The sequence below is a fragment of the Mastigoproctus giganteus genome, chromosome 13, assembly GCF_048544385.1.
Source record: "Mastigoproctus giganteus isolate SK-2022 chromosome 13, ASM4854438v1, whole genome shotgun sequence".
Lineage (NCBI taxonomy): Eukaryota > Metazoa > Arthropoda > Arachnida > Uropygi > Thelyphonidae > Mastigoproctus > Mastigoproctus giganteus.
The window spans coordinates 80,551,705-80,578,411 of NC_143587.1; the positions used below are offsets into that span (position 1 = coordinate 80,551,705).

Genomic DNA, 26,707 nt, shown 5'->3' on the forward strand with positions numbered 1-26,707 from the left:
GATTCCCTTCTACCTCTCTCTCTCTCTCTCTCTCTCTCTCTCTCTCTCTCTCTCTTAGGGTAACTCAAATTTTTTTTGGCTGGTGCAACATAAGCCTCAGGCTTCCTTGCACCATAGGCTAATAATAATAATAAAACATTATGACTATTCCCGTGTTTAGCAATTGGCCGTTCCTCACTACCTGGTGGCATGTGTCACGGTGAGAACCAGTAAATGTTATACTGCAGGTTCATGGCATGCAGTCCATACAAAGTACTTGATGGGCAAGACACATGATCTGATGGACTTTGAAGAAAGGAATGATTGTCGGGTACTGGCTGGTTGAAGGATGGCAGTATTACAGAAACTGTGAATCTTGTAGGCTTGTTCGTAGAAGTGCTCTAGCTGAGGTGTTCCAAGAGTAGATGGTAGTAGACAGAGCACCAAGGCCAATGGCAGGCATCCGCACCTCATTTTTGGTCATGGTGAATGTAGGCTGTCCTGTCTTGTGCAAGCCAATAAACAAAAAAATGGGGGAATGGGTGACCATGCACTTTAATCAATTTTAATGTTTAAGGTGTAAGGGTATTTTTGTGGATTCCAGTGTTCTCCCATTTGCTGCTCTGTCAGAGACATTCCAAAGCTGCCCATCTGTGTGCAGCATTGATCTGTCTAAAAGTGTGATATCTTGTTGTGTTGAGTGGCTGACATCTCACAACTTCACAGCCAGGCGGCAACAAACACCTAGTCAGTTGTCCCCTGAATCCCAAGCCATGTGGGGGCATGCCAAATTTTATTGCTAGCTGATGCTGGGAACCTAAAAGCCAAAGTGCCAGGTGGTTGTCTGGAGAAGCCTAAAAATCAGAAGAAAGCAGGGGGCAGGAGAGAGAGAGATAGGGAGACAGTTGAGACTTCCTTCCTTCCTATTCCCCATGGAATACGAGAATACGAAGGAAGTTATAAGTACACTGATAGCATAGAGCAATGGACAGTAGGTCCAAAAATCTCCCCCCCCAAGTGGGGGTCAGCAGTGAAGATCCCACCCTGGACTAGTCTGGGGTCAGCAGTACATTCTGCCAAGGTGTAGAGTCGCTCCCTATGGCAGTGCAGAGTATCCTGGAAGATGTTGCTCTTGTTGATGTTGTCTTCAGAGGTGAAATCAGTGCCAGGTGGTTATCAATCTATTGAGACAGCAGGTCCTGTCCAGATGTTAGAGTCCAGGCCAAATTGGAAGTCACTTTAGAAGTGAGAGAGGATCACAGTTAGGTGGCTTGTCACTGTGCGAGAAGTCTGGTTCAGGGTGGAAGTCACAAATTGGGCTGGTGAGACTGATCCAGGAAACCACAGTCAGTCCAGTGTCAGCCATGGGGGTGAAAGTTGAAGTCAGACTCATGAGACCCATGGAGTTACAAGCAATCTGGTATCCTCCACAGGTGGAAAGTGGATGTCACATACTGGCAATGCAATGTCACAGTATAGTGTAGTCTTGTTTGGTAGTAGGAGTCCTGCCTGGCCACAGTCGCTTATGGAGATACTCTCAGGTATATGCAGGAGTAACAGCTGTTGCATGTTGTTGGGTTAAAGTTCAACTCCAGTGAGGTCTGGTTATAGTGAGAATCTAGTCTTGTATCAGGGTCACATCCCAAGTGATGGAGGCACAGGTAGGTATATCTGACAGCTGGAGAGTTCTTTCTAGTCATGTCATGTAGTTGTGGAGGCAATGTGCCACAATTCTGAGATGTTGAGTCATATCCATTCAATCTGAGAAAAAGAGTCAATCTAGTATCATCCAGTTTGGATGTTTGCCACCACATCCTTTGTGGAAGTAAGTCCAGTGAAGACAAGCAATTATGGTGGAGATCTTGCTGCAAGTTAAGCCACATTACTAGTAGGGTTGTTGTGATTGTGTGCAGTCTTGTCCCAGAAAAAGGTCTTGTCAGGTTGCTCTTTGCTATTGGTTGAATTAGGTTTAAGGTCTGTGTGGCACAGATGAAGTCACACAAGCTCAAGTTTTCAAGTAGGGTGTTTGCTGCCTGGAGGGCATCTGTTGCACTCTGAGAAGAGTTGCCCTTCTTTTGAACAGCCTCTGCATACCTACAGAATTCTGTGCAGTTTTCTTTGGTAAAGGTGTTTCATCAATAGTACTGTAGCCTGTTTCAAGTTCCACTTGTGTCCATATATCAGTATAGTGTATGCAATCATACATTAGGTGGCTCCAGATCTCCCTGGGCAGTCAGGGGTTTTACTGAGCCCCATTTGATGCTTTTTTTTTTTTTTTTTGAGTTGTTGGCGCATCGGCTTCTGTGGCCATAATGCACCTCCCAAGGTTTTTGCAGTACTTTGATCCAAGCCTGAGGCAGGATTTGAACCCGCGACCTTTGGGTTGCCAGGCGGGCACTTTACCCACCTGGCTAGCCCGGTCAGCCCATTTGATGCAGCTTGCTGTTAATGCTGCCATGTCCTGTCAACAAAAATAGTGCATAAAGTCCTGGGGCAAACCAGGTGGTTCTCTGCTTGTGGTTATCCACCACACTGGGGAGAAACTTCCTTGTTATGTCTCCATGTTGGTTGTTTGTCCAGGTGTTTTGCCACATCACCGTTAATTGCTATCTGACTCTGGCAAGTTCTTGTTTGGCCAGTATTGTGACATCTATCTGTATCCCATTGTTTGTCTGCAGTATACCATTTCTGGGGAAGTATTTGGTTTGATGATATAAGACTTCAACTTCCAAGGGGGGGGTCTCCTGTTAGGACTTAGAGAGCCGAAGTACAACTGTCCTGCAGGCCCTAGTCATGATAAGCAAGGTAGATTTTTGTGCTTGCTGTAGTTGATTCCACACAGCCTTCATATTAGCTCTGCACCACCCAACTCCATAGGTCATAATAAGAATGACATATTTGTAACAGAGACCAAGAGTTCTTGTCTTTAGACCCCATTCCTTTCTTGTTAAGTTGGTAAGATTGCCTACATATTTCTTCACCTTTTCCTTAATGTGCTTGGAGTATGGCAGAAAGGCAAGTCTATGGTCAACAACTATCCCAAGGCAAGCTGTGACATTGTTTATTGAGTTCTCCTGATACGTAATTGTTGGTAGTCTTCAAACATCCATTTTCTCCTTAATTAACATTTGTACTGTCTTAGCATTAGCATTAGTAGAGGCATTTGATGCAAGAAAGCAAGCTTATGCAGCATCAGCCAAAAAAAAAAATAAATAAATAAAATAAATAAATAAATAAATAAATAAATAAATAAAATAACCACTTCCACTTTACCCCTCTGTTCATTCGAAATACCTGTCCAGCTGAGCCTTAAACTTATTTAGGCTATCAACTTCCACGACAAGGGATGGAAGTCTGTTCCACCAACGAACCACCCGCTGGCTAAAGGCAAATTTCCACACGTCTATCCTACATCTGTCTTTCCTCAATTTGAATTTATGCCCTCTCAGGTGATTATTCTGAGCAAGAGGGAGAATCCCGTCAGCACTGAGCATGCTCAAACCATTCAAGGCATTATACACCTCTATCAGATCACATCGCTGGTGCCTAGTCTCCAGACACTAATTTGCAAAACTTAAGCCTTTCTTCGTAAGAGCACCCCTTTGTTCCATTCACTACTCTTCCGTTCCAGCAGCTCTACATCCTTCTTGAAATGAGGCCTCCAGGCCTGTATACAGTACTCTAGGTGTGGTCTGACTATTGCCTTATACAAGGGAATAATCACTTCCTTATCCCTGCTAGAAAAATTCCTATATATCATTGACAATACACCATGAGCTACTCTTGCAGCCCATCTGCACTGCTCAGAGAACTTCATATCTGCCTGCACAACTACCCCCAAGTCCTTTTCATTGTCTACCACTGTCAGTGTAGTACCACAGAGTTGATACGTTGCTCTGGGGTTGCTGTTTCCCATATGTAGTACTTTACATTTGTCAATGTTAAACTTCATTTGCCACCTCTCAGCCCATCTGCTAAACCTTTCCAGATCCTGTTGCAGCAGCATAGTGTCAGTAGAGTCCTTGACAAACCTGCCAACCTTCGTATCGTCTGCAAACTTGGACATTAAGCTTGATATACCATCATCAATATCATTTATAAATACAGAAAACAATAATGGACTCAATACTGAACCCTGAGGGACTCCACTAATAACATGAGTCCACGATGAGCAGTGTCCATTGATTACCACTCTCTTGTCTTCTCGCCCTCAACAACCCCTTTATCCATAGCAGCAATTTGCCTCCAATACCACACTGCTCCAATTTGTGCAGCAGTCTTCCATGTGCAACAGTATCAAAAGCCTTTCTAAGATCCAAGTATATAATATCAAAGTTATTCCCTGCATCCAGTTCTTTTGTGACTGCATCATAGTATCCAATCAAATTGGTCAGGCAATTTGATTGGATACTATGATACTTCCCCTTAACAAAACCATGCTGTGTCTGAGCTATGACTGAAGTCTTGTCTAGATGATCCTGCAGTGCTTCTTTAACCAGTGCCTTCATTAATTTTCCAGGAACAGAAGTTAAACTAACAGGTCTATAATTACTTGTGTCGCCCATTGATCCTCCTTTGTGAATTGGGGTCACATTTGCACATCTCCAGTCCATGGATACTTCCCCTGAGTCCAAGGAAGCTCTCATAATTATGGCTAAGGGTTTGCTTACTTCCTTTGCTGCCTTCTTTAATATAACTGGATAGATCCCATCCACCCCAGGTGTTTTTCTTGTGTTTATCTTCAACAATTTCTCCTCCACTTTACTCTCAGAGATTACAAGATTCTCTAGCTTACTGCCAGAGTTGAATACACCTCTGGCATTCCCCTCGCTGAATAACTCCTCATATGTGAATGTCGATGCAAAATATTCATTTAGTTTGTTAGCTACCTGAGCAGGATCATCAACAGTTGACCCATCAATATCCAGTGGACCAATCTGATTCATCCCCTTCCTTCTAGAGTTTACATAAGTAAAGAACTCTTTGCTGTTTTTCTTTGCATCCCTTGCCAAAGATATCTCGTAATCTGCCTTCGCCTGCCTAACCTCCTTTGTAACTTTGTTACAGATCAACTTGTATCTATCATAGGCTTCTGTGTCACGTGTTAATTTGTATGTATCCCATGCATTTTTCTTCTCTGCCACATGTCTCATTAATTCACCTGACATCCATTTAGGCCTAAACCTTGAACAATATTACTTAGTTGGTATGTAAAGCCTAGTAGCTTCCAAGATAAGTTTTTTGAATGCTTCCCATTTTGTATTTGCTGTTGGTAACATCATCGGTTGGTCCCACTGTATAGAATTTAAATACTGTCTCAGTCCATCGTAGTCGCCTTTACGAAAGCAATAACCCTCCCCTTTACCCCTAATGGTAGTTATCTCTTTGAGTAAATCCCACTTCAACACACTTTGATCACTGCCACCTAGTGGTTCATTGATCTGCAGATTCTTAATACATGAAGAATCACTACTGATAATCAAATCAAGAGTATTACTCCCTCTAGTTGCCTCCCGAACATGCTGATGTAGAAAACAATCATCCAATAAATCCATAAAAGACTTGCTAGTGTGTGAGTGACCAGCCCCCAAATTCCAGTTAATATCTGGGAAATTAAAATCCCCCATTATAAGACTCTCTGATTTACTGGCCCACTCTATTTTCCTGTACAGTTTCTTATTATACTCATCAGAGTCATTACGCCTATAGCACACTCCTACTCTCAATTTTTATCTCCCAATGCTTATGTCACACCAAACTGACTCGACACTGCATTGTCCAGCAATGTCGACTGGCTTCACTTCCTTGGATTTTATGTATTTCTTAACTAATAGCATAACCCCTCTTCTCTTCCTATCCTGTCTATCCTTTCTGTAGACATTGTACTCCCTAAATTCCAGTTCTGCATTCTTTATATCTCTGTGTGTGGCGCCTCCATAGCCAGGTGGGCAGGAGCAGCAGTGCGTAGCACACGCTTCTTGATTAGACCGGAGTTCGAGCCCGTGAGCCACCAAATATGGAGAATGCGGAAAGGTCAGGGAATTGACCACCGTATATCCCGGAGCAATATGGCTTTAGTTGCTAATGCTCCTAAAAAAAACCAAATAACAACAACAATTATATCTGTGTGACACCACGTCTCTGAAATCCCAACAATATCTGCCTTTGATGTTTTGAGCAATACCTCAAATTCATCAAATTTATTTACTAAAATCCTAGCATTGGTGTAAACGCAACTATACATGCACCTGTTCTTTTTCTTAGCTACCCTAACACAACCCATGTGTTTACTTGTACCCCAATGATTCCCAGCAGTCTCTGAAATATCCTGCATCTTATTTTCCAGGCTGCTGCTCATTCCAATAGAAGCAGTGCAAGAATCACTTTCACCTCTGCCAGTGGCTACTGTTAATCTGTTAGTTCTTGTATCCCCCCAATCTAGCAGTTTTCCGACCCACCTAACACTGCCTCGATAGCATCAGCAAACATTCTTGCACCCTTTCTATTTAAGTGTATCCCATCCCTGTAGAAGCAGTCTCTCCTGTTAACAAGTACAGACCAGGCTGAAAAAAATTCTATCCCCTGAGCCTTGCACAATCTTTCCAGGGCCGAATTGATCGACAGGGCTCTCATCATATACTCCCTCCTATCGTGTCTGGGCAGAATTGCAGACACTTTCAAATTCAACCCTAATTCACGGCTTTTTTTCATCAGTGACCTGTACTTGTTAAGTAATTCTGGCAGTCTCCTACTCTTAATATCATTAGTGCCAATGTATACAACTATATCACCTTTTGTGCCCTTAAAAGATGATATCCGCTCTACAACTTCATCAACCTTTGCCCCTGGCAGACATACCCTGGTCCTGGTCCTGTTCCACCTATCCTTTTTACAAAGCATGTTTCCCGTTTTCCCTGACAATAGAGTCACCAACAACTACTAGTTCCTTTGAGACCAGCGCATTCTGCCTTGGGGGCTGCCACTGTGTTGCGCGATGACCAAGTGCAAGCTCTGGCATTGGTGTGGGCAGCTGAGAGCTTGATGGGCCCCCTCACTTTTAATCCTTCGAGGGCATCCACCCTGTCCTTCAAGGTCTCATATAGGTCCATAACAATGCCGAGTTGTCGCCTGATTTTCCTTACACTCCTTGCATCGCACACAAACAAAGACATTCCCCATGGCAGTATCATGTCCCGTACCCGACTGTTCCTGTAGGTTGAGTAGTCTTGTTGGTTGAGACCTGCAGCTTGTGCATTTCACACCAATCGTGGAGGTCTGCAAGGACATTGTCAACCTGCTGTTCAATGTTGGCCCTGGAGCTACCCTCCACCAGCAATATAGTGTATAGTGTAATTCGACTAGGGGCAACACGGATTTCTCCCAACTCCCTAATTGGTACTGTGACATGTACAGAAATCTGTACAGGCCAGATGGTGTGATTAGTGAAGTGTTTGTGAAACGTTAGTGTACAATCATGCTGCTGTTGTTGTTCATCTGGTCACTTACTCTATAGTTATAGTCCTTTTCCTTTTCGGGAAGGCCGAGTCAGAAGGAAGAAATAGACTCTGGCTAGGTGAACTCTGGGGTTGCCTGACCTTCCCAGGGAGGGCCCAGAGAGAAAAGGAGGGGAACAGTAATGGAAGCGGAAAAGGGGTGAGTTGGGGACCCCTGAAACTAGATGCCCAATCTGCTCAAGGGGGTATTAAAAGAGGGTGCAGATTTGTCCACAGGTGAGAAAGGGGAGGGTTCCACCTAGGGAGAGGAAAAAGTTATAGTATACGAGATTCCTTGAGTTGTGAAAGGAGGGAATAATAGGTGGGTGCAGGTGGAAACATCCACCCAGAGAGAAATGGGGGTAGAGTGGGGAGGAGTGTACTGGGGAGGCCATCTCCCCCAAGGGGAAAGGGGGTAAAGGTCTTGTGTAAACCCATGAGGTTGCCACATGGATGCTGAGATCCCACATCAAGATGGAAAACTAACATCCCAGTCATGGAGATGCATGGCCAACAGGGGAGTGAAACTCCTGGCCATGGGTTGCAGAATATACTGCTGGACCCCTATCAGTACCTTCCACCAGCACAATCAGATCATCATCCTAAGCTGTAAAGGTAATATCCTGTTACTGCATTGTTAGCCAGGTGTCAAATACTACATTCCAACACAGGGGCCCAAGAATGGACCACTGTGGGCATCCTCTTTTGACTGCTATAGAGATTTCTAGTTGATTTGATCTTCCTAGTAGAGGTTTGAGAAGTAGCTGGTGGCCAGCTTAGAGATTGGATTAGAAACTTCTACTGCTCTAAAAATCTCTCTCCAGGGTACTTTGCCACCATAATGTGTCAAAAGGCCCCTTTGAAATCTACTAACAGTACTAGTAGATACTTCTTGGTGGGTGGTATCTTCTGTACACTTAGTGAACCCATACTGGTGGGGGGGAAGGTGCTTCCTTTGACACACGGAACCTTTTAGCAATGAGCTTCTCTAATACCTTGTTGAGTAAAGGCAACAGCACAATCAGCCAAAGGCCAGGTCATTTGTTGGTTTAACTGGGTTTTTCAGAAGTATTTTAAGCAGAGCCGTCTTCCCTATGTCAGGAAATTTCCCTTCGTCAAGACAGGTACTGTAGAGATCAGTTAGTATGTCATGAATGTTGTCTCAGACTTTTTTCAGGGCATTAACCTCAATATCATCTGTTCCTGAATTCTTGCCGGATCTAGTGGTACTTATGGCATTCTTAATCTCTGCCTGCTTGAACAGTTCTTTATGGGTGAGTCCATGAAGAACTGAGTGACTAGACACACCATTGTCATTCGTTGATGTCTGGGGGATGACTTGCATTGGGAATCATCTTGTGGAACAATCACATCCAACAGCTTTCGCATAAAAATCTTCCTAGTTGTGGTTTCATTGTTTGCTGCATCCATGATGGTGTCGAAGATCTCGCTAGATTTTATACTGGATGAGACTAATTTATAAATGAGCCCCCCCAGGGATATGCATTTCCTGTTGTGTTCACAAGAGTATTTCAGGATTTCATCTTCTGAATGAATGTGAATTTCATGGAAGTACAAGCCTCCTACAGGCCCTATATTGCTAAAAAGGTGCTTCTATGTCTGTATATGGTTTCTTGTGTGGCCCCTTCTGGCCATTTGCTATTCTCTCCTCAATCTTCTTTTCTGTCTTTCTAGTTGATTTGATCTTCCTAGTAAAGGTTTTAGAAGTAGCTGGTGGCCAGCTGAGGATGGCTAAAAGTGGTGTCCACCATAGGATATGATTAGGCCATCTTTTCTTCCTTAGTATGGTCAAGGTGCATGCTTTCAGGATGAGTTTTACATTTCCTGGGCCTGTAAGAAGACAAAGCCTGTTGGAAAGACAACTTTAAAACCAAACTGCAGGACATCACTACTGACCCTGTCAGTAGTGATGTCCTGCAGTTTGGTTTTAAAAGTGTCCCAATCAGCCTTTGATGTTTTAAAACTTGGGAGGTTGGTAGTATCATTCCTATTGTCAGCAGTGTTTCTTTCCAGAGAGAGATGGTGATCACTAGTTGTCCAGTGTGTGTGTTTACATACCAGTTATTTACTCTCCTGCTAAGTGATTTGGAATTTATGGACCAGTAAATTTCCAAAAAATATAAACTTTCTTTGGAATTTTACTGATACATAAGCCTTAAAGTTTGGGAATCACTTTTTTTACAAATTTAATCTGATAAATTATCCGATTTCATGGGGATGTGTCTTCAAAATGTAGAACATATTTGTAGAAATTCATTTTTAAATCTGATGTATATTAATTGCAAGACATCAATCTATATTAACAATCTAATCTATATCAAACTAATAATCTACAACTATTATTAACTAAAACAATTTAATCAGAAATATAACACTTACATTTGCAGAAATGGCCAGATTTCCTAATGGATCTCCACTTAAAATGTCTGTACCAGCATTATAAATAAGAATATCAGGATGGAATTCATTTAATGATTGCTCCAAATTACTGAAAACAACAAAAAAAATAAATTTGAAATTGCACTGTCAACATTTTAAAATCAGTGATTAAAAAGCTGACTATAGAATGGGAAATGATTGGGAAAAATACTTAAGAAACAATTTTTGATTGGTCTTGCCAGGTTTTAACTAACTTAGAGTTGTAATATTTTCAAAGTAAATTGTTGGGCATCTGCGCTTAAAAAAAACAAATGTTCAATATAATGAATGCAAATTATATATATACGAGGGGTTTCCGAAAAGTAAGGTAACACATTTTTTTTTAATAATGGTGAAAGGGAATAAAATGAAATGCAGTGGACAGATACACCCGTTAATAACGTTCAACAAGACCACCAGTGCAGTGTTGTGGTACTGTCACCTCACAGCAGATTCCAGTTGCAAAATGGTGGCTACTGTGCGAGTGTGGTCCAAACAGGTGTTTGGGTAGTTATTCGCTTTTTGCAAGCAAAAGGGTCTTCACTAAGTGACATTTGCCATGAACTGGTTGCTGTATATAGCGAAAAGGTGATGACAAAGAAGCATGTGTGTTTCTGGTCCAATGAATTTAAAGTGGGCTGTGTTGACATTGGGAAGATCGACATTGGGAGGGTAGGCCTTCATCGAGAAAGGAAGACCACATTTCGCACATCGTTCTTGAAAACAGGCGAGTAAAACTGCGTGAAATTGCACAAACAGTGAACATGAGTAAGTCGACTGTTCACGAAACTGTTCACAATGTCCTTGACTTTCGAAAGGTGTGCTGCTGCTGGGTGCCCTCACAATTGTCAGAGGAAGACAAAGCAAAACACATGGGGATGTGTCCTTGTTCTTTTAATTCAGAGCAGATCTCTTCTTCAGAAATGTGAAGGAGATCCCACTCTGATATGACACCTCGTGAAGAGTTCAAAGTTTTGTGAGGGGTTACTATGATGGGTATACCCCCTATAGATGTGGCGTTCAAAATTTTTTCGGCTTGATTTGTATTTGAAGCTTCAATTAAAATATCTCCAGAATGCAGCCGTTTTATGGATTTGGTTGAACCTGCCATCCCTTCTAATCCTTTCTGGATAAAGAAAGGTGACATTTTTCCAATTGACTGCTCTCCAGTGGAATGGAAAATGAGGAAAAGGTGTCACAGATGGTGTTTTCTCCTCAGTTCTGGCTCTTTTAGCAGAATTGCTCTCACTATCATCAGATGATTGATTAGGAAGGGGCCTTTTGGGGGCCCAGAAGAAGAAGGATTTAAATTACTCAGAGGAGTAAGATAAAAATTTCAGATGCCCTAAGTACCTCACCCACCATGGAGCCCTACGAGGGGACACCCACTTGTGAACTAGCAGGTACTGTGTACACGAATAGGATGCCAAGTTAGCTTAGAGGCACCATACCCACATTTCCAATAAGCCTTGATCCCGTCCCAGAACCAAAGGGAGGGAGACTTATTGGAACGCAGTTGACCCTAGCAGTAAGAACCACCCGCTGATTGATCCCAGTCAAGCCGGTCCGGGACCACCCGTCTTGTCAAAGCAGGGGCCAAAATGGTGTATTAAGACTGGGCCCCTCAACCACCAGCCTCCTTTCCGAATTCCACGGGTCACGGCGCACAGCTGCACACGCCGGATTCCAACGATGTAACCCTGGAACCAAGGTATGGGCGTTAATCCCAGTGGTGCTAATCTGGAAGCCCAGCAGCATCACTGGGAGGTCCCCTCACCACGTACAGGTGCCCACGTCGAGGGGTGAACTGGTAGCAAAATTTAAAAGAACAAGTAAGAATATAAACAACCCAAAATGTAAGTAATGCATTACAATTTGGGTATGTTTGATTTTTTATTAAATTAATCGAATTTTTTATTTTCCTGTGATAAATATAAGTGAAAAGAAAACAACTAATAATATATAAAAATAATTCCCTTAACTTTACTGCAAGTATCTCACATGCTACACAGCCAATGTTTTTAAAATGTAATTGGACTTAAATGTGAAATATAACACATAAAAAAAAAAAAGAAATAATTGCCAGATTTCAAATTTTCCAATTTTGAATGGCTCAATAAATCTTTCTAAAAGAGCTAAATATAAAATGTCAGGAAAATGTGTTTACTGTGAATTCAGTTGCTACACGGAGACTGATGAATCATGGTAATGACAACAGGTGCTTTACATAAATGCAAGTGCACCAAAAAAAAAAAAATATATATATATATTGGTAGCTTTATTATTAACTTCCAAAAACTAGAATCAAATCTGAACAAATGGAATTAAATACATATTATTTAATAAGACATTTCTGCGTTGCAAAGTAAGTGGTATTACTATATGAGAGGAGTTAATAATGATGATTACGCTGTGAACCAAATTTTTTAAAAGGTTCTATTTATATTCATTTCTTTGCATTTCTTTATGAATTTGGATATGCTGACTCTGAATATGACATTAGTTTTTGCATTGCATCAATCATTTGCCCAGAAATGAAAGAAAAGTAAATATACAATAAAACTATATTAGATTTATTAACAAAATCAATGTTAATAAATCTGATATAGTACTATTAATACTCTATTTTGTGTAAGTTAAATGGACACAGAATAGAGTATTAATCTTTGTGAGAAATGAACTAAAAAAAATTAAAAAGCAGAAACCATCCTTGAATTAATCAAAAAGTAAAAATAAAAATCCTTAAACATATATTTGAAAGTCTTTGTCTTTTGTGGTCAGTGTGATCATCCCAAACCAAGAACGAGATATAGCTGTCTATCATAGCTTCATCCCACCTTCCTTCAGACTCACCCTTTTTCCATAAGAAATACAATTCCAGAATAATTTTGGCTAGACATCTGGAGTTTTTGTCCAGAAATACCAAGAGTGTAATTTAATTCTAAGAGTGTCTTTCATTGGAAAATAATGAGTCACAATGGATATAAATAAAACTCTTCATATTTTTCACACATGATAACGCTACAAAATGTATCAAGGGTTATGCTTCTGATTCTAAAATACCATTACGATAAATATCATTATGCAAGGAGCAGGCTGAAATTTATTTCTCAAGCTCAACTGTTAATTTTAATTAAGAAAACATAGCTGTTTCTATTTCTTTTGCAACATACATTAATAAATTTTTTCTTAGCAATGTTAAGTCTAAAGCAGTAAGTTTAATTAATATCATTAGCAAACACAAAATTCAATCTTTTTTCTTTATTAAATTAGAATTAAATCAATTTAACTAAAGTAATTATAATACAACATTCAACAGAATAAATTAGTCTCAGACTATAGACAAACATTTTAAGAGTTAAACACAGTATATGTGATGAAATCTGGATTAGATATAATTCTGAGAATAATACTACGGTCGATTCCGGTTATTTGGGACACATTGGGACTAGTGCATTTTGGCCCGATTAAGCGGCTGCCCCAATTATCCGAAATTTCACGTAAATAGTTAAAAACACAATGTACCCCCACTTTACAATTGGTTCACTGCACAAACAAATCATGTTATGATCACCACAGTAAAGTACTGTTCACTATACGATGTGTAGTAAACGCCGGTCATTGTGATCTCATTTGTGAATTGAATTTTAATTCTATTAAACAGCGATTCTAATTAGTGAAAATAGGAGGAATATTATCCACAGGCTATAAAAGTAAAGATATTAAGCACAAATTTACCCTTTATTACCTTACCAATTAAAAAAAATTAAATGATACATGATAATCGTAATAATTAATACATACTCTAATATGTACATACTAACTAGTTGACATTTCTGTTCACTGACATTTATTTGTGGGTGGGGTTAAAATTTAAAACAGTAAAAAGATAAGCAATCAATAAAAAAGAACACGGCGCACACAAATTGCAAGTAACTTGATACGTGCAAGTGAGAACGGAGACAAGTTACAAAGCGTTAAAAATAGGAATGAAGAGCTGAAATTAATTTTTTTTATATGATTGAAGATTTCATGGAAGTGTAAACACATTTCACCCACATAATAACCCACAGAATTCCAGCTGTCGGTATTATCGCAAATTTAATAAGATCGAGTTTACTATCCGTTTATGATAGATTGCACTAATGATAGACTGCAGAAAAGCCCATTGCAGATATCCATTTATGATAGATTGCAGAAAAGCCCAATAAACAGGTGACTGCTAATTGTTTTTATTGTTTTATGGTTGTGACCTCCCGAAATCAGACCGAACCACATGGTATGGTTGGAGACAGTCATAGGGTAATCTCCAGTGCTGCGGTCTCCTGCCCCGATTAAACAGCATGTTGTCCCAATTAAGAAAAGTAAACCCTGGCTATTTTCTCGATTGGGTTCTGTTTTTTAAGATTTGCCCCAAATAAACGGCTGCCCCGATTAACCGGTGGCCCAAATAACCGGAATCCACTGTATTTCCAAAACATGAATTAAACACTCTATTGCATACCACTACAGGCTTAGAGGGGAACAAGTATCCTATGTGTTATCAGACATTCAGCCTAAAACACTGATGGATCCAATATCTCTCTATTACAGAAGATTTAGGAGAAGTCCAGTTGGCCTGCCTCCCTAAAATCCACTCATGCACACCTTCTCGATGGTAAGCCCTGTTACGTCACTTAAGTGGCAACGAACGGGTAGAGTGGTTCTCTTCAAGACGCCTGGTCAGCGTAAAGAGGAAAAGACCAAACCCTCCAGCATATGATGGCCAGTGCTCAAAACAGAAGGAACTGGAAAGTTGCTGGAGAGGCCTTCATCCTGCAGTGGATTGAATATGGATGATGATGATGATGACAAGCAACAAACCTGACTGGCAAATTCTATAATCAGAACCATCTTAAAATATTAATATCCGAAAAATACTAATTTTTGTAATTTTCTACAAAGAGCCCTTTCAACAATAAAATGTCTAGGAATCACTGATAAAATGATAAAATAAAATGAAAGTGTTTCACTGTTTCCTAAATATTATAACCATGCAAATTTAATTTTATTTATCACTATTTTTCAAAGTTAACAATAGTTAGAAAAGAACACAACTCACACAGAAACCAACTCTAAATATTTGGCATCTTCTGTCATATGTCTTAATTCAACTTTCTTCTTGATAGCAGCTTAAGGAAAGAAAAAGAAATCTGCACAGAACAATTTTAAGTACATGCTTAAAATTTAGAGATCATATCTTTAAGGAGTCTGAATGAAAATAACTTTATAGTTACATATCTTCAAACTAATTGTTTATTTTCCATGAGATACAGCATCCGTCTCAATCTTTTTAAGTATTTTTAAGCCATGTGACAACATTTACATCATGGCTCACTTTGATATTTGAGCTGCATGATTCCATGTAGTGTCACAGATAGCATATTCTGTTATGTAAAATTAATCTAGATGGCCTGGTAGACTGAAGTATCATTTTGGTGTAAATATTATTTTGAAAAAAAAAAAAAAAAACACCACCAAATCATGGTAGTTACATTTCTGAGAGAGAGAGAGAGAGAGAGAGAGAGAAAGTTTGTTTGTTTGTTTGTTTGTAATTTGGTTTTTTAGGAGCATTAGCAACTAAGGCCATATTGCTCCGGGATATGCGGTGGTCATTCCCTGACCTTTCCGCATCCTCCGTATTTGGTGGTGACGGGCTCGAACACCGGTCTAATCAAGAAGCGTGTGCTACGCACTGCTGCTCCTTCCCACCTGGTTACGGAGGCACCTGAGAGAGAAAGAATAATAATAAGTGCACCAAAGAAAAAGAAATAGTTGATCATGAAGAATAAACTAATTGGCTCATACTCTAATCAATTATATGTGGAAGCCTAAAAACTGTAATCTTGGAACCTGAGGTTGCCAAAATTGAGATTTTAGCACGTACACACACACACACACACACACACACACACACACACACACACACACACACACACACACACACACACACACACACACACTGTTGTTGTTATTTGGTTTCTAGGAGCATTAGCAACTAAGGCCATATTGCTAAGGGGGTATGCGTGGTTATTCCCAGACCTTTCCACATCCTCCGTATTTGGTGGTCACGGGCTCGAACCCCGGTCTAATCAAGAAGTGTGTAGGAGCAGCACTGCTGCTCCTACACACTTGATTATACACACACTTGATTATAGGAGCATGTGTAGGAGCAGCACTGCTGCTCCTACACATGCTCCTATAATCAAGAAGCATGGGCAGGAGCAGCACTGCTGCTCCTGCCCACCTGGCTACGGAGGCTTCACACACACACACAATGTGTGATATGTCTTGTCAAATAAAATTCATACCATCTAATGGCAGGATATAAATTAAAGTAAGAAAATAAATACTGTATAGAATAATGTAGTTTTAGTTATCATTAAAATGTACTTTTCTTTTCCTTCTTACAAAGTGGAAATTATGAGAACCCATAAGATTAGGAACAGAATAAATTTTATAAACTGATCAGTCACTGTTACTGAAAAGGATATATATCCTTTTCAGTAACAGTTATAAAAGGATATAACAAAGGACAATGTTTGTGAGTGAGTTTTCAGCACATATGCATTTAACAGAAACTGAATTATATTAATTCTGTAAAAAAATGTAATGCTGATGCATTTCTGCCCTCATAATATAATTACCAAGACGCATTAATCTGATAAATAGCAAACTTACCACAACCTAAAAAATTTGCTAGTTAAAATTTATATCCACCAAATAGTAAATCACAATGCCTACTAGATCCCAATATGGCCATATTGAGAGAAGAGACTAAAATCAGTAAATATATGAATGGCACTTGTGAAATTATGGTATCTAGCTAAGAAGATAAATTTATGAAATTCAAAGAAAACAGATAGTGGGAACAGCCAATTTGTGTTTATGTGGTTCAGGAAATAAAGGTAAGGAGAGCATCCAATTTGCAGAGTGATACCAGTTTAATGTTGTATTAATTTAGCAGTTATATATTATTTGTTTACTTAATCATTCAAGATTCGAGTGTTGGCATTCGAGGTGAGTGGACACGCTTTGTCAGGGCTCCTCAGTTAAGTGGATTGGATTACTGTTGATTAGTGCTTTTAAATATTTGATTTATTTAGATATTGTTGGATTATTTTGTTATAGGTTTTCCTGTAACAGTTTGATTTTTATAATATTATAGATATAATTTTTTTAAAGTTAATTTTCATTGATATTTAGCTAATTTTATAATGGTAGTTACGAGATCTGCCTTAAACAAGTCACAGGGTATCGTGACTCACATGGAAATAGTTGATGGCAATTTACAGGTGAGTCATGATTTAATCCGTTGCAGGCAGAACCTGTGGAATGTTTTCCAAGGTCGACCTAGTGACTAATCATAGCTCACCTGGGGATTCTTTTCTTTGTGATCGATGTGATGCACCAATCTTAAATTACAATTTGGTGCACTGATGGAACAATTTGAGTCACTGATGGAACAATTTGAATCACTGAAAAACAGGTGCTTGCCCTTGAGAATAATGCATCTGGGAGCAAGACAGGGACTCAAGACTTCAGCAATCTACCAAGTGATGCACACCCGATTCAAGCCTCAAAACAGAAAAACCAAGTGCAAACTACTCTGGTTAAAAAGGACATTGTTTTATTAGGAGACTCCATTGTCAGGGAAACGGGGAATATTTTTTGTAATAAGGATAGATGGAGTAGAACCAGGGTATGTCTGCCGGGTGCAACTATTAATGATGTCACCAACAGATTGTCAGATTTTAAGGGGGGTAAAGAGAATATTATTATTCATGTGGAGACTAATGACATTAAATGTACACGATCTGACGATTTGTTGGAAAAATACAGGACCATGCTGAGGAAATTATTTGTATCAACATGTCAGTGAAAGTACTAGAGAAAAGAATATCCTAGACCTCACCATCACCCATGAATCAGATAACATAACAGGTCTGACAGTAGAGGAACCAGTAGCAGGAAGTGATCACGGAGTTCTACGGTGGATGATGAAGAGAGAAAGGTAGCAGTAGTAAAAGGCAAAGGAATGGGGTATAATTTCAGAAAAGGAAATTACGATGCCTTGAGGTACTATATGGCCTCTATTAACCGGGTAGATATCGCACAGAGAATGAATACAATCGAACTGTGGTATGCTTTTAAAACATTAATCACAGATGCCTTGAATGTGTATTTTCCATTAAAAAAATACTCCACGAGGAGGGTTCCAAGTTGGACGAATAGTGAAGTTGCCACATTACTTGAGCAGAAAAAGGATGGCATGGAAAGGTTACAGAGCAATAAAAAGTACTGAAGCCTATAACAGCTACAAGATGATCTGTAATAAAGCCACAGAAAAGTTTGACAGGCAAAGGCAGTTTATGAGAAATCACTAGCAAACAGAGCAAAGAGGGGGGGTAAGGAATTCTTCACATATATAAATGCCAAGAAGAGCAGGACAAACCAGATCGGACCTTTACGTAAGGGAAAGGGGATAGTATTAAATACACCAGCTGCCATTGCAGATGAACTCAACAGTTATTTTGCATCGATATTTACATGAAATTCTCTGAGCATTGTAAACAGGTTGCAAGGAAGGCCCATGGTCTCCTATTGATGATCTATCAAACTTTTGCAAGTAGAGATAGGGATGTGATAATCCCATTATATAAGGCTTTTGTTAGACCACACTTGGAATACTGTGTTCAAGTATGGAGACTGCACCTAAAGAAAGACATCGAGCTTCTTGAAAGGGTGGAAAGATGGGTAACTCGCCTGGTGAGATCGACAAAAGGGTGTCCTTATGAAGAAAGACTTCAAATATGTGGGTTGCAGAGTTTGGAAACTAGACACCTTAGAGGAGATTTGATTGAGGTGTTTAAGGCTCTGAGAGATATCAGTAAAATGAATGAGGACGAAATTTTCAAGATTATAAATGATGCTAAAACTAGGGGACATAAATTCAAGTTATGGGGGGAAATGTTTAGATTGGACTGCAGGAAGTTTTATTTTAGCCAGCGAGTTATAAATTACTGGAATAAGTTGCCTACATGGGTGGTAGAGGCTGACAGTTTTGGGAAATTCAAAGGTCATCTGGTAGTACCTTCGGGTGAGGGAAGTGCATAGGATGATAGGTTTAATTTCCTTTTCTTTCATTAATTATTATTTATTTATTTTTTATAATTGTTTTATTCGGGGTTTTTTTTTTTTTTTTTGGCTGGTGCAGCATAAGCCATAGGCTTTCTTGCACCATGCGACTATTCATAATACTGTTTCATTTAAAGTTCTGTATTCGTCAGTTAAATAAAGAGAATTATTTTGTCGAGGAAATGTATTCTTAATATTGTTTTGTTTAGTATCACACAGCATCAAGGATAGAAAATTTCCAATAATATTAATACATAGTCTAACCATTAATGAATATCAAAAATGGTTCTTGCCATCAAAACTGGAAATCAGCCTTTCACAAAACAGTTGCCATATTACTGTGCATAAGTAGTCAGGTTGCCACTTTTTGTTACAAATACTACATGTATGCCTAACTTCTCATGAAGAAGTCATGCTGATATCTGTATCTGATAATAGTGTCAATCTAACTGGTTAGTACCATATGCTACCAACAAGAATGTAGTGCTTGAGATTTGGTTGATAACTGGAAACATTATCAAATAGCTAAATATCACAAAGAGGTGGCAAAATAAAACAGAAATTTAGTGCACTTCAAATAGCATCCAATGGTTAACTTAACTGTTCCATGTTGTGTTTGAGAAACTGAGAAATTGAAATGAAATGGTTTGGCATTACTCATAAAAAAAAAGAAAAAGAAAATGGAATATAATATGGCTGATGAAGGGCATTTTACAATGCAGGACTTGAGCGATGCAATAAAAACACTGCATTCTGTGTTTCTAAATGGATTTCTTTTAAATTCATGAAATTTTAACAATATAATATGCAGCAATACATTCATCAGAACTTACATCACTTCCTTTTTCAGTAGCTTCAGGGATAAAAAAACTATTAAATTAAAACAATACAAAACCAAAAAAAAATGCATGATTCTGGTAGAGCTCTTGAAGTACTAGACAGCTCCTGAATCTGCTGTATAGTGAAACGCTAATAGCAGATGACCAGTAGAAACTGGTCATCTGCTATTAGTGTTTCAGGATTATATTGTGGTAGACTACTGGTTAAGGTTCCTGGATTTCTAGCTGTAGTTTCTACAGGGTTCCCTAGAAGATAGGAAGTCTGTCAAAAGTGATCCATGATCTGGATATCTCTCAACTTCAACAAATAACTCATGTCTTGAGGGAAAATTTTAGAAAAATGATTTTGTGATAAATAAGAGGGAAAGTGGAAGAGAAACATAAATAAGATACCTAGAGTAGATGAGATCTAACCAGTTATAATAACAGAAGTAGAAAATAAGGTAAACAGACCTTTAGTCATAATTATTAGAGCATTCTTGTACAAATTTTTGTATTTAGGGGATGTCGCTATGGATTGGAGATGTGTGAATGTATCCTAAATTCACAAAGGAGGATTAAAAGGGGAAGTGAGTAGCTATAGACCTATAAGCTTGACTTCTCTTCCAGTGAAAATAATGGAGTCACTGGTGGAATGTAAGACCATCTAGACAGGAATGCAGTTATACAGCAGTTACAGCATGGAGCTGGAATGATCTTGTCTGACCAATCTTACTGGATACTAAAATGCAGTAACAAAATAACTGAATGCAAAAAATAATTTTGCATCATATAATTACGATTTCAGGAAAGTTTTGATACTATTCCACATTAAAGATTGCTGTACAAATTGGCACAGTATGACATTTGGGGCAAGTTACAGCTATGGATAAAGGGATGGTTGAGTGGGGAACGCAGAGAGTTGTTATCAATGGGCACTGCTCTTCTTGGACTAATGTTATTAGTGGACTCTAAGAGAGTGCTGAGTGCTTTATTGTTTTCAGTAATATTGATGAAGACATATTAGGCTTAATGTATAAGTTTGCAGATGATATAAAGGTTGGCAGGGTGGTTAATGATAATAATCAAGGTATGCTACTACAGTATCTAGAAAATCTAGATCTGAATGTTCTCAAATTAAGAGGATCTGATCTAAAATCCAGTCCATCTGCCATTAGGCAGATTGACTAAGAAGTGACAACTGAAATTTAACACTGAAAAATGCAGGATTCTGCATAAGTAGCAGTAATTCCAGAGTAATACCAACTGCTCTGCATGGTACCACACTTGAGTGTGGTACCATGCAGAGCGTGTTTCAATTTTCTCATAAATTGAAAGAAAAACCAATAACACAAAAGATCTGTGAGTAATTGTGTAGTGATACATGTAGTTTCTTTGAACAGTGCAAATGGGTTGCTATTTGCACTGTTCAAGTGCAAATAGCAACCATGGGATTTTGCCAATGGGGATAAGGAGATGATTATCCCACTGTGTAAGGTAATGATTAAGCCACATCTTGAGCACTGCATACAGGTCTGGAAGCCTCATTTTATGAAGGATGTGGATCTGTTGGATTAGATACAGAAATGTGCAATGAAATCAGTGAAGGGGAAAAAAAAAAAAGAATACTCTTACCAAGAAAGACTTTTCTTCTGAAAATTGCAGTGTTCTGGAAACTATTCACCTGCAAGGAGACCTGAATGAGGTGTCTAAAACTAACGTCTACTACAAAATAATAGTATTACTAAAAAGAAGAACTCACCTTTAGCATTCTGATCACCAGGATATATTCCCCTGTTATAGACATCCATTATATAGACCCTGCTATCAGATATAAAATCGCTTTCATGTCCATTGCCCTTATATGTATATTAAAGATAAAATGTCATGAAAAATTAGATAATCTTAAATTTAAAATTTCAATTTTAGTTATATAAAATTTCTATTTCTCTGTTATCTAGTTAACACTACTTAAAATAATTTTGGTGTCAAAAATACTGAATCCAAAAAAGAATCTAAAAGACATAAATTTTGAATTTTGAAAAAGGAATTTTGAATTACTTGTAATAAATAATTAATTTTTCTCGGTTAAATCTCTGAAACATTTAAAACATTTTTTGTATTCTGCAACTTCTCTAGTGGCAAAAATTCCTAGGTACCCTTGCATCTAGAGAAATGCTTTTATTTTGTTTATCTTATGTTTGTATACAGATTGAGTATAATATATAATAGTGTAGTAATATTATGTATTTGAAGCTGTCTCCAGGGCAGTGGCATGCAATGTGGTCCAAAGATCTCAGGTCTGTAGACAAGTCTGGGAGGATCCATAAGAAGGTGGACTCTGCACATCAGGCATACCACAAATATTTACATAGTAAAGAAATTGCTGAAGTTAAACATAAGAACGGAACTTGGGGTGGATGAGATCTATCCAGTTATATTAAAGGAGGTGGCAAAGCAACTAAGCAAACCATTAGCCATAATTATGATAGCATCCTTGGATTCAAGGGAGGTCCCCATGGACTGGAGATGTGCAAATGTATCCCCAACAAAGGGGGCTTGAAGGTGACACAAGTAATTACAGACCAGTTAGTTTAACTTCTGTTCCGGGTAAAATAATGGAGTCACTGGTTAAAGATGCATTGCAGGATCATCTAAACAAGACTGCAGCAATAATTCAGACACAGCATGGGTTTGTTAAGGGAAAGTCTTGTCTGACAAATTTGATTGGATATTATGGTGTGATTACAAAGGAACTGGATGCAAAAAATAATTTTGATATCATATACTTGGATTTCAGCAAAGCTTTTGACACTGTTGTGCATGGAAGACTATGTACAAATTGGAGCAGAATCGTATTAAGGGTAAGTTGCTACAATGGATAAGAGAATGGTTGAGTGGGAGAAGACGGAGGGTAGTTATCAATGGATGCTGCTCTTCATGGACTAATGTTATTAGTGGAGTCCCACAGGGTTCGATGTTGGGTCCACTGTAGTTTTTTATATTTATCAATGATATTGATGAAGGTATATCAGGCTTAGTGTCAAAGTTTACAGATGATATAAAGGTTGGCAGGGTTGTTAATGACAGTAATGGCAGTGTGCTACTGCAACAGGATCTAGAAAATTTGGGTAGATGGGCTGAGAAGTGGCAACTGAAGTTTAACACTGGCAAATGCAAAGTACTGCATGTGGGTAGAAGTAACCCCAGAGAAACGTACCAGCTGTGTGGTACTACACTTAAGGTGGTAGAAAATGAAAAAGACCTGGGAGTAATTGTGCAGTCAGATATGAAGTTTTCTGAGCAATGCAGACAGACTGCCAGGGCATGTCATGGGATTTTCTCAATAATATAAAGGAATTTTGCTAGCAGGGAAAAGGAGGTGATTGTCCCTCTGTATAAGGCATGGTCGGGCCACGCCTTGAGTACTGTGTACAGGTCTGGAGGCCTCATTTTAGGAAGGATGTAGATTTGCTTGAGCATGTACAGAGAAGGGCAACAACCCCTTCTCCTCATTTTCTCATGAAGAGGGAATGAAGAGGATCCCTTCATTCCCCTCACCAATCTTGGTGAGGGGAATGAAGGGATCCCTTTACCAAGAGAGGCTTAAGTTCTGCAAATTGCAGCGGCTGAAGACTAGGCAACTGCAAGGTAATCTGATTGAGGTGTATAAGGCCTTGAACGGGTTGAGCATGCTGAATTCTGATTCTGAATTCTGATTCTTCCACTTGTTCAGATTACAAACCTAAGGGGACATAAATTCAAATTGAGGAAGACAGATGTAGAATAAATATGTGGAAATTTCCTTTAGCAAGTGGGTGGTTAATTGCTGGAACAAACTTCCATCTGTCGGTGTGGAAGTTGATAGGTTAAATAAATTTAAGGAGGAACTGGACAAACATTTAGAGGGAATTGTTTTGTAAAATTTTTTTTTTTTGGCTGATGCTGCAATAAGCTCATACACTTGCTTTCTTGAATCACATGCCACTACTACTACTTTGTTAAGTTTTAAATAACTCGGAATGGCTAATAACATATTGCTACTATATTATTATTGAAAAATCTGAATTCAGCGCGATACTTGTTAATCTTTGATCATTTTCACACATTCTTATTAGTTTAATTTTCTGATCCAAATCGATCGGTTTTCTTTTCTTGGTAGATTTAGTAGTACCTCTGTAATTTTTCTCTTAGTCAGCACCATGCTAACTAACAAAATGAAATTTTCTGTAAAGAACTTTACAGGGTTAAGGCTAAAACTCACTATTATCACACCGAGCGAGCTCACATTTTACTAAAGCACATTTCTTGAGGTAACTGCCATAAAACAATAAAAACAATTTGCACTTTCCGGTTACTGGGTTTTTCTGTTACTGCAATTCATTATAAATGGGTATTAAACTCTATCTTATTGTATTTGCATTAATACCTATAGCTTCAATTGTGTGGATTTTTACATTATTATGTTGAAGTGTGCGTCCTCTTCACAGAAATCTTCAGTCATAAAAAAAAAAGCTATAAATAAATTGTAAGAATCTTCTCTTCTTTCCTATTTTTTTGCTTGTTACTCCGTATCTCACTTGTGCAATTTGTGAGTGCCGTGATCGTCGTTATTGATTGCTTATTATTATTTTTTTTGTTTGTTTTAAATTTGACAATCCTAAAAAAAAAAATTGAGTGAAAAAAAAATTTACGTAAATCCATTGTTGCATAAGTCAGGGACTTACTGTATCAAAAAATGTTTAGCAACCTACATAAAAAATATGGCAATAGATAAACAAAAAAAAAAATTACACACACTATTTGCGTGTCCAATAAGATGCTTCCCTTTATTTTTTGCAATGTCAATTTTAAATCTAATAGCTTCCCTTTATTTTTTACAATGTTGCACATGGTTTGGTCACCAACATTATAATGATTCATTAGAGATTTAACAGATGCACTGTTTTCAAACTTTTGAATAATTTCAAGTCTTTGTTTAACTGAAGTGCAACTCTTTTGTGTTTACCCATCATTTTCGCGATTTCTAAACAAAAAAAAATATTTATATATATATTATTAGTAAATTAATAAGAGGAGTTTACCTCAATATAGTACGTAGAACACTTCCGTATGATACCCTCCAGAAATTAAAACGGAAAAAACGAAAAAATCGACAACTTACCGGTACATTAAATTAAAATATAAATAAATAATCAAATAATCAATTTAACACAATTCAAAATCAATTTAAAACAATTAAAATTCAAATTAACGCAATTAAAAGAATCTAACGAAAATATTCAAAACGATTTTCCTTCCTTTTATTTCTGAGGCCTGTGCTTCCCGTCGCAAATCTATGGAGGTCTTCAATACAGACCAATCGTTTGGATGTAGATAATTTTTTTTTTTTTTTAATTTATTGCGAAGCTTCCTAACCTGGGAAAGGTATTTTTGTTTATTCGAATATAGAGATTTTAAGGCAAGCTTAACAATATTATGCGATGTCGCCAGTGTTAGTTGTTTTATGCCTGAAATTTTTTGATTTAAATTCACCCTGGCAAACTTCGGAACGATGTTGTTTTGAAGGCAATATTTTAGGAAAGAAATATGGTAACTTTGGGCCGAGTACCTTAGTGTAGATTTAATGTAATTTTGTACCAAGCCATTCAAAAAATCTCCCATAATTGTGTGTATCTGAAATCCACTACTGGAGAGACTGGAAGTGAATGAAATAGTCAATAAGAGTTTAAAAATTAATTAGATAGTATGAATCAGAGCTGTAATACTCAATATGTTCTACGTTGATAATAATATTAGTAAATTAATAAGAGGAGTTTACCTCAATATAGTATGTAGAACACTTCCGTATGATACCCTCCAGAAATTAAAACGGAAAAAACGAAAAAATCGACAACTTACCGGTACATTAAATTAAAATATAAATAAATAATCAAATAATCAATTTAACACAATTCAAAATCAATTTAAAACAATTAAAATTCAAATTAACGCAATTAAAAGAATCTAACGAAAATAATCGTTTTGAATATTTTCGTTAGATTCTTTTAATTGCGTTAATTTGAATTTTAATTGTTTTAAATTGATTTTGAATTGTGTTAAATTGATTATTTGATTATTTATTTATATTTTAATTTAATGTACCCGTAAGTTGTCGATTTTTTCGTTTTTTCCGTTTTAATTTCTGGAGGGTATCATACAGAAGTGTTCTACGTACTATATTGAGGTAAACTCCTCTTATTAATTTACTAATATTATTATCAACATAGAACATATTGAGTATTACAGCTCTGATTCATACTATCTAATATATATATATTATAAAAAAATTTCGACATTCCTGACGTAAATAACGAAACGAAACTTGTCTTTTTGCGGTGCAGCGGAACACAATAATCGACACGACACACAAAAACAAACCAAACATTTGGTCTCTTTTTTTTTTTTTTTTTTGAACGGCGGGTTCTAGTTATTACTTGAATTTTATGATTTTTGGTTTATTATTTTTTTTTATTTGGAGTCTTAAAGTGTCCTGGTTAATCCGATCCTGATAAATCGAGAGTCTGCTGTACTTTGAAATGGAAGTGGGCAAATTTTGAAGGCAGGTCAAATATTTTAAAAAATATATTCCTAACCTTGTTTAGAAATATTTTAAAAATATTACTCAAGTCAATAAAACAAAATTATATTTTATTTTTGGGATCTGCAGGTAAGAGTAGAAACCAAAAGATCTGGGGCTGAAAATATTTCCATGACACTGCATTAGAAGTGTCACATGGGTCCTAGATGCTGGAAGAATGA

At 37.9% G+C, this 26,707-nt stretch overlaps 1 protein-coding gene across 2 annotated transcripts in view; it reads right to left on the minus strand.

Annotated features, from left to right (window-relative positions):
- The window catches only part of HDAC11 (Histone deacetylase 11), a 159,199-nt gene that overhangs the window by 20,309 nt on the left and 112,183 nt on the right, over positions 1 to 26,707 (minus strand). For both annotated transcript variants that reach the window (XM_090387197.1, XM_090387196.1), the window contains exons 7-9: positions 21,669 to 21,765; positions 15,013 to 15,082; positions 9,873 to 9,981 (exon numbers count right to left, since the gene is read on the minus strand). In XM_090387197.1, the coding sequence (XP_090243323.1) occupies positions 9,873 to 9,981; positions 15,013 to 15,082; positions 21,669 to 21,765 (276 nt within the window). The remainder of the gene's footprint in view (positions 1 to 9,872; positions 9,982 to 15,012; positions 15,083 to 21,668; positions 21,766 to 26,707) is intronic.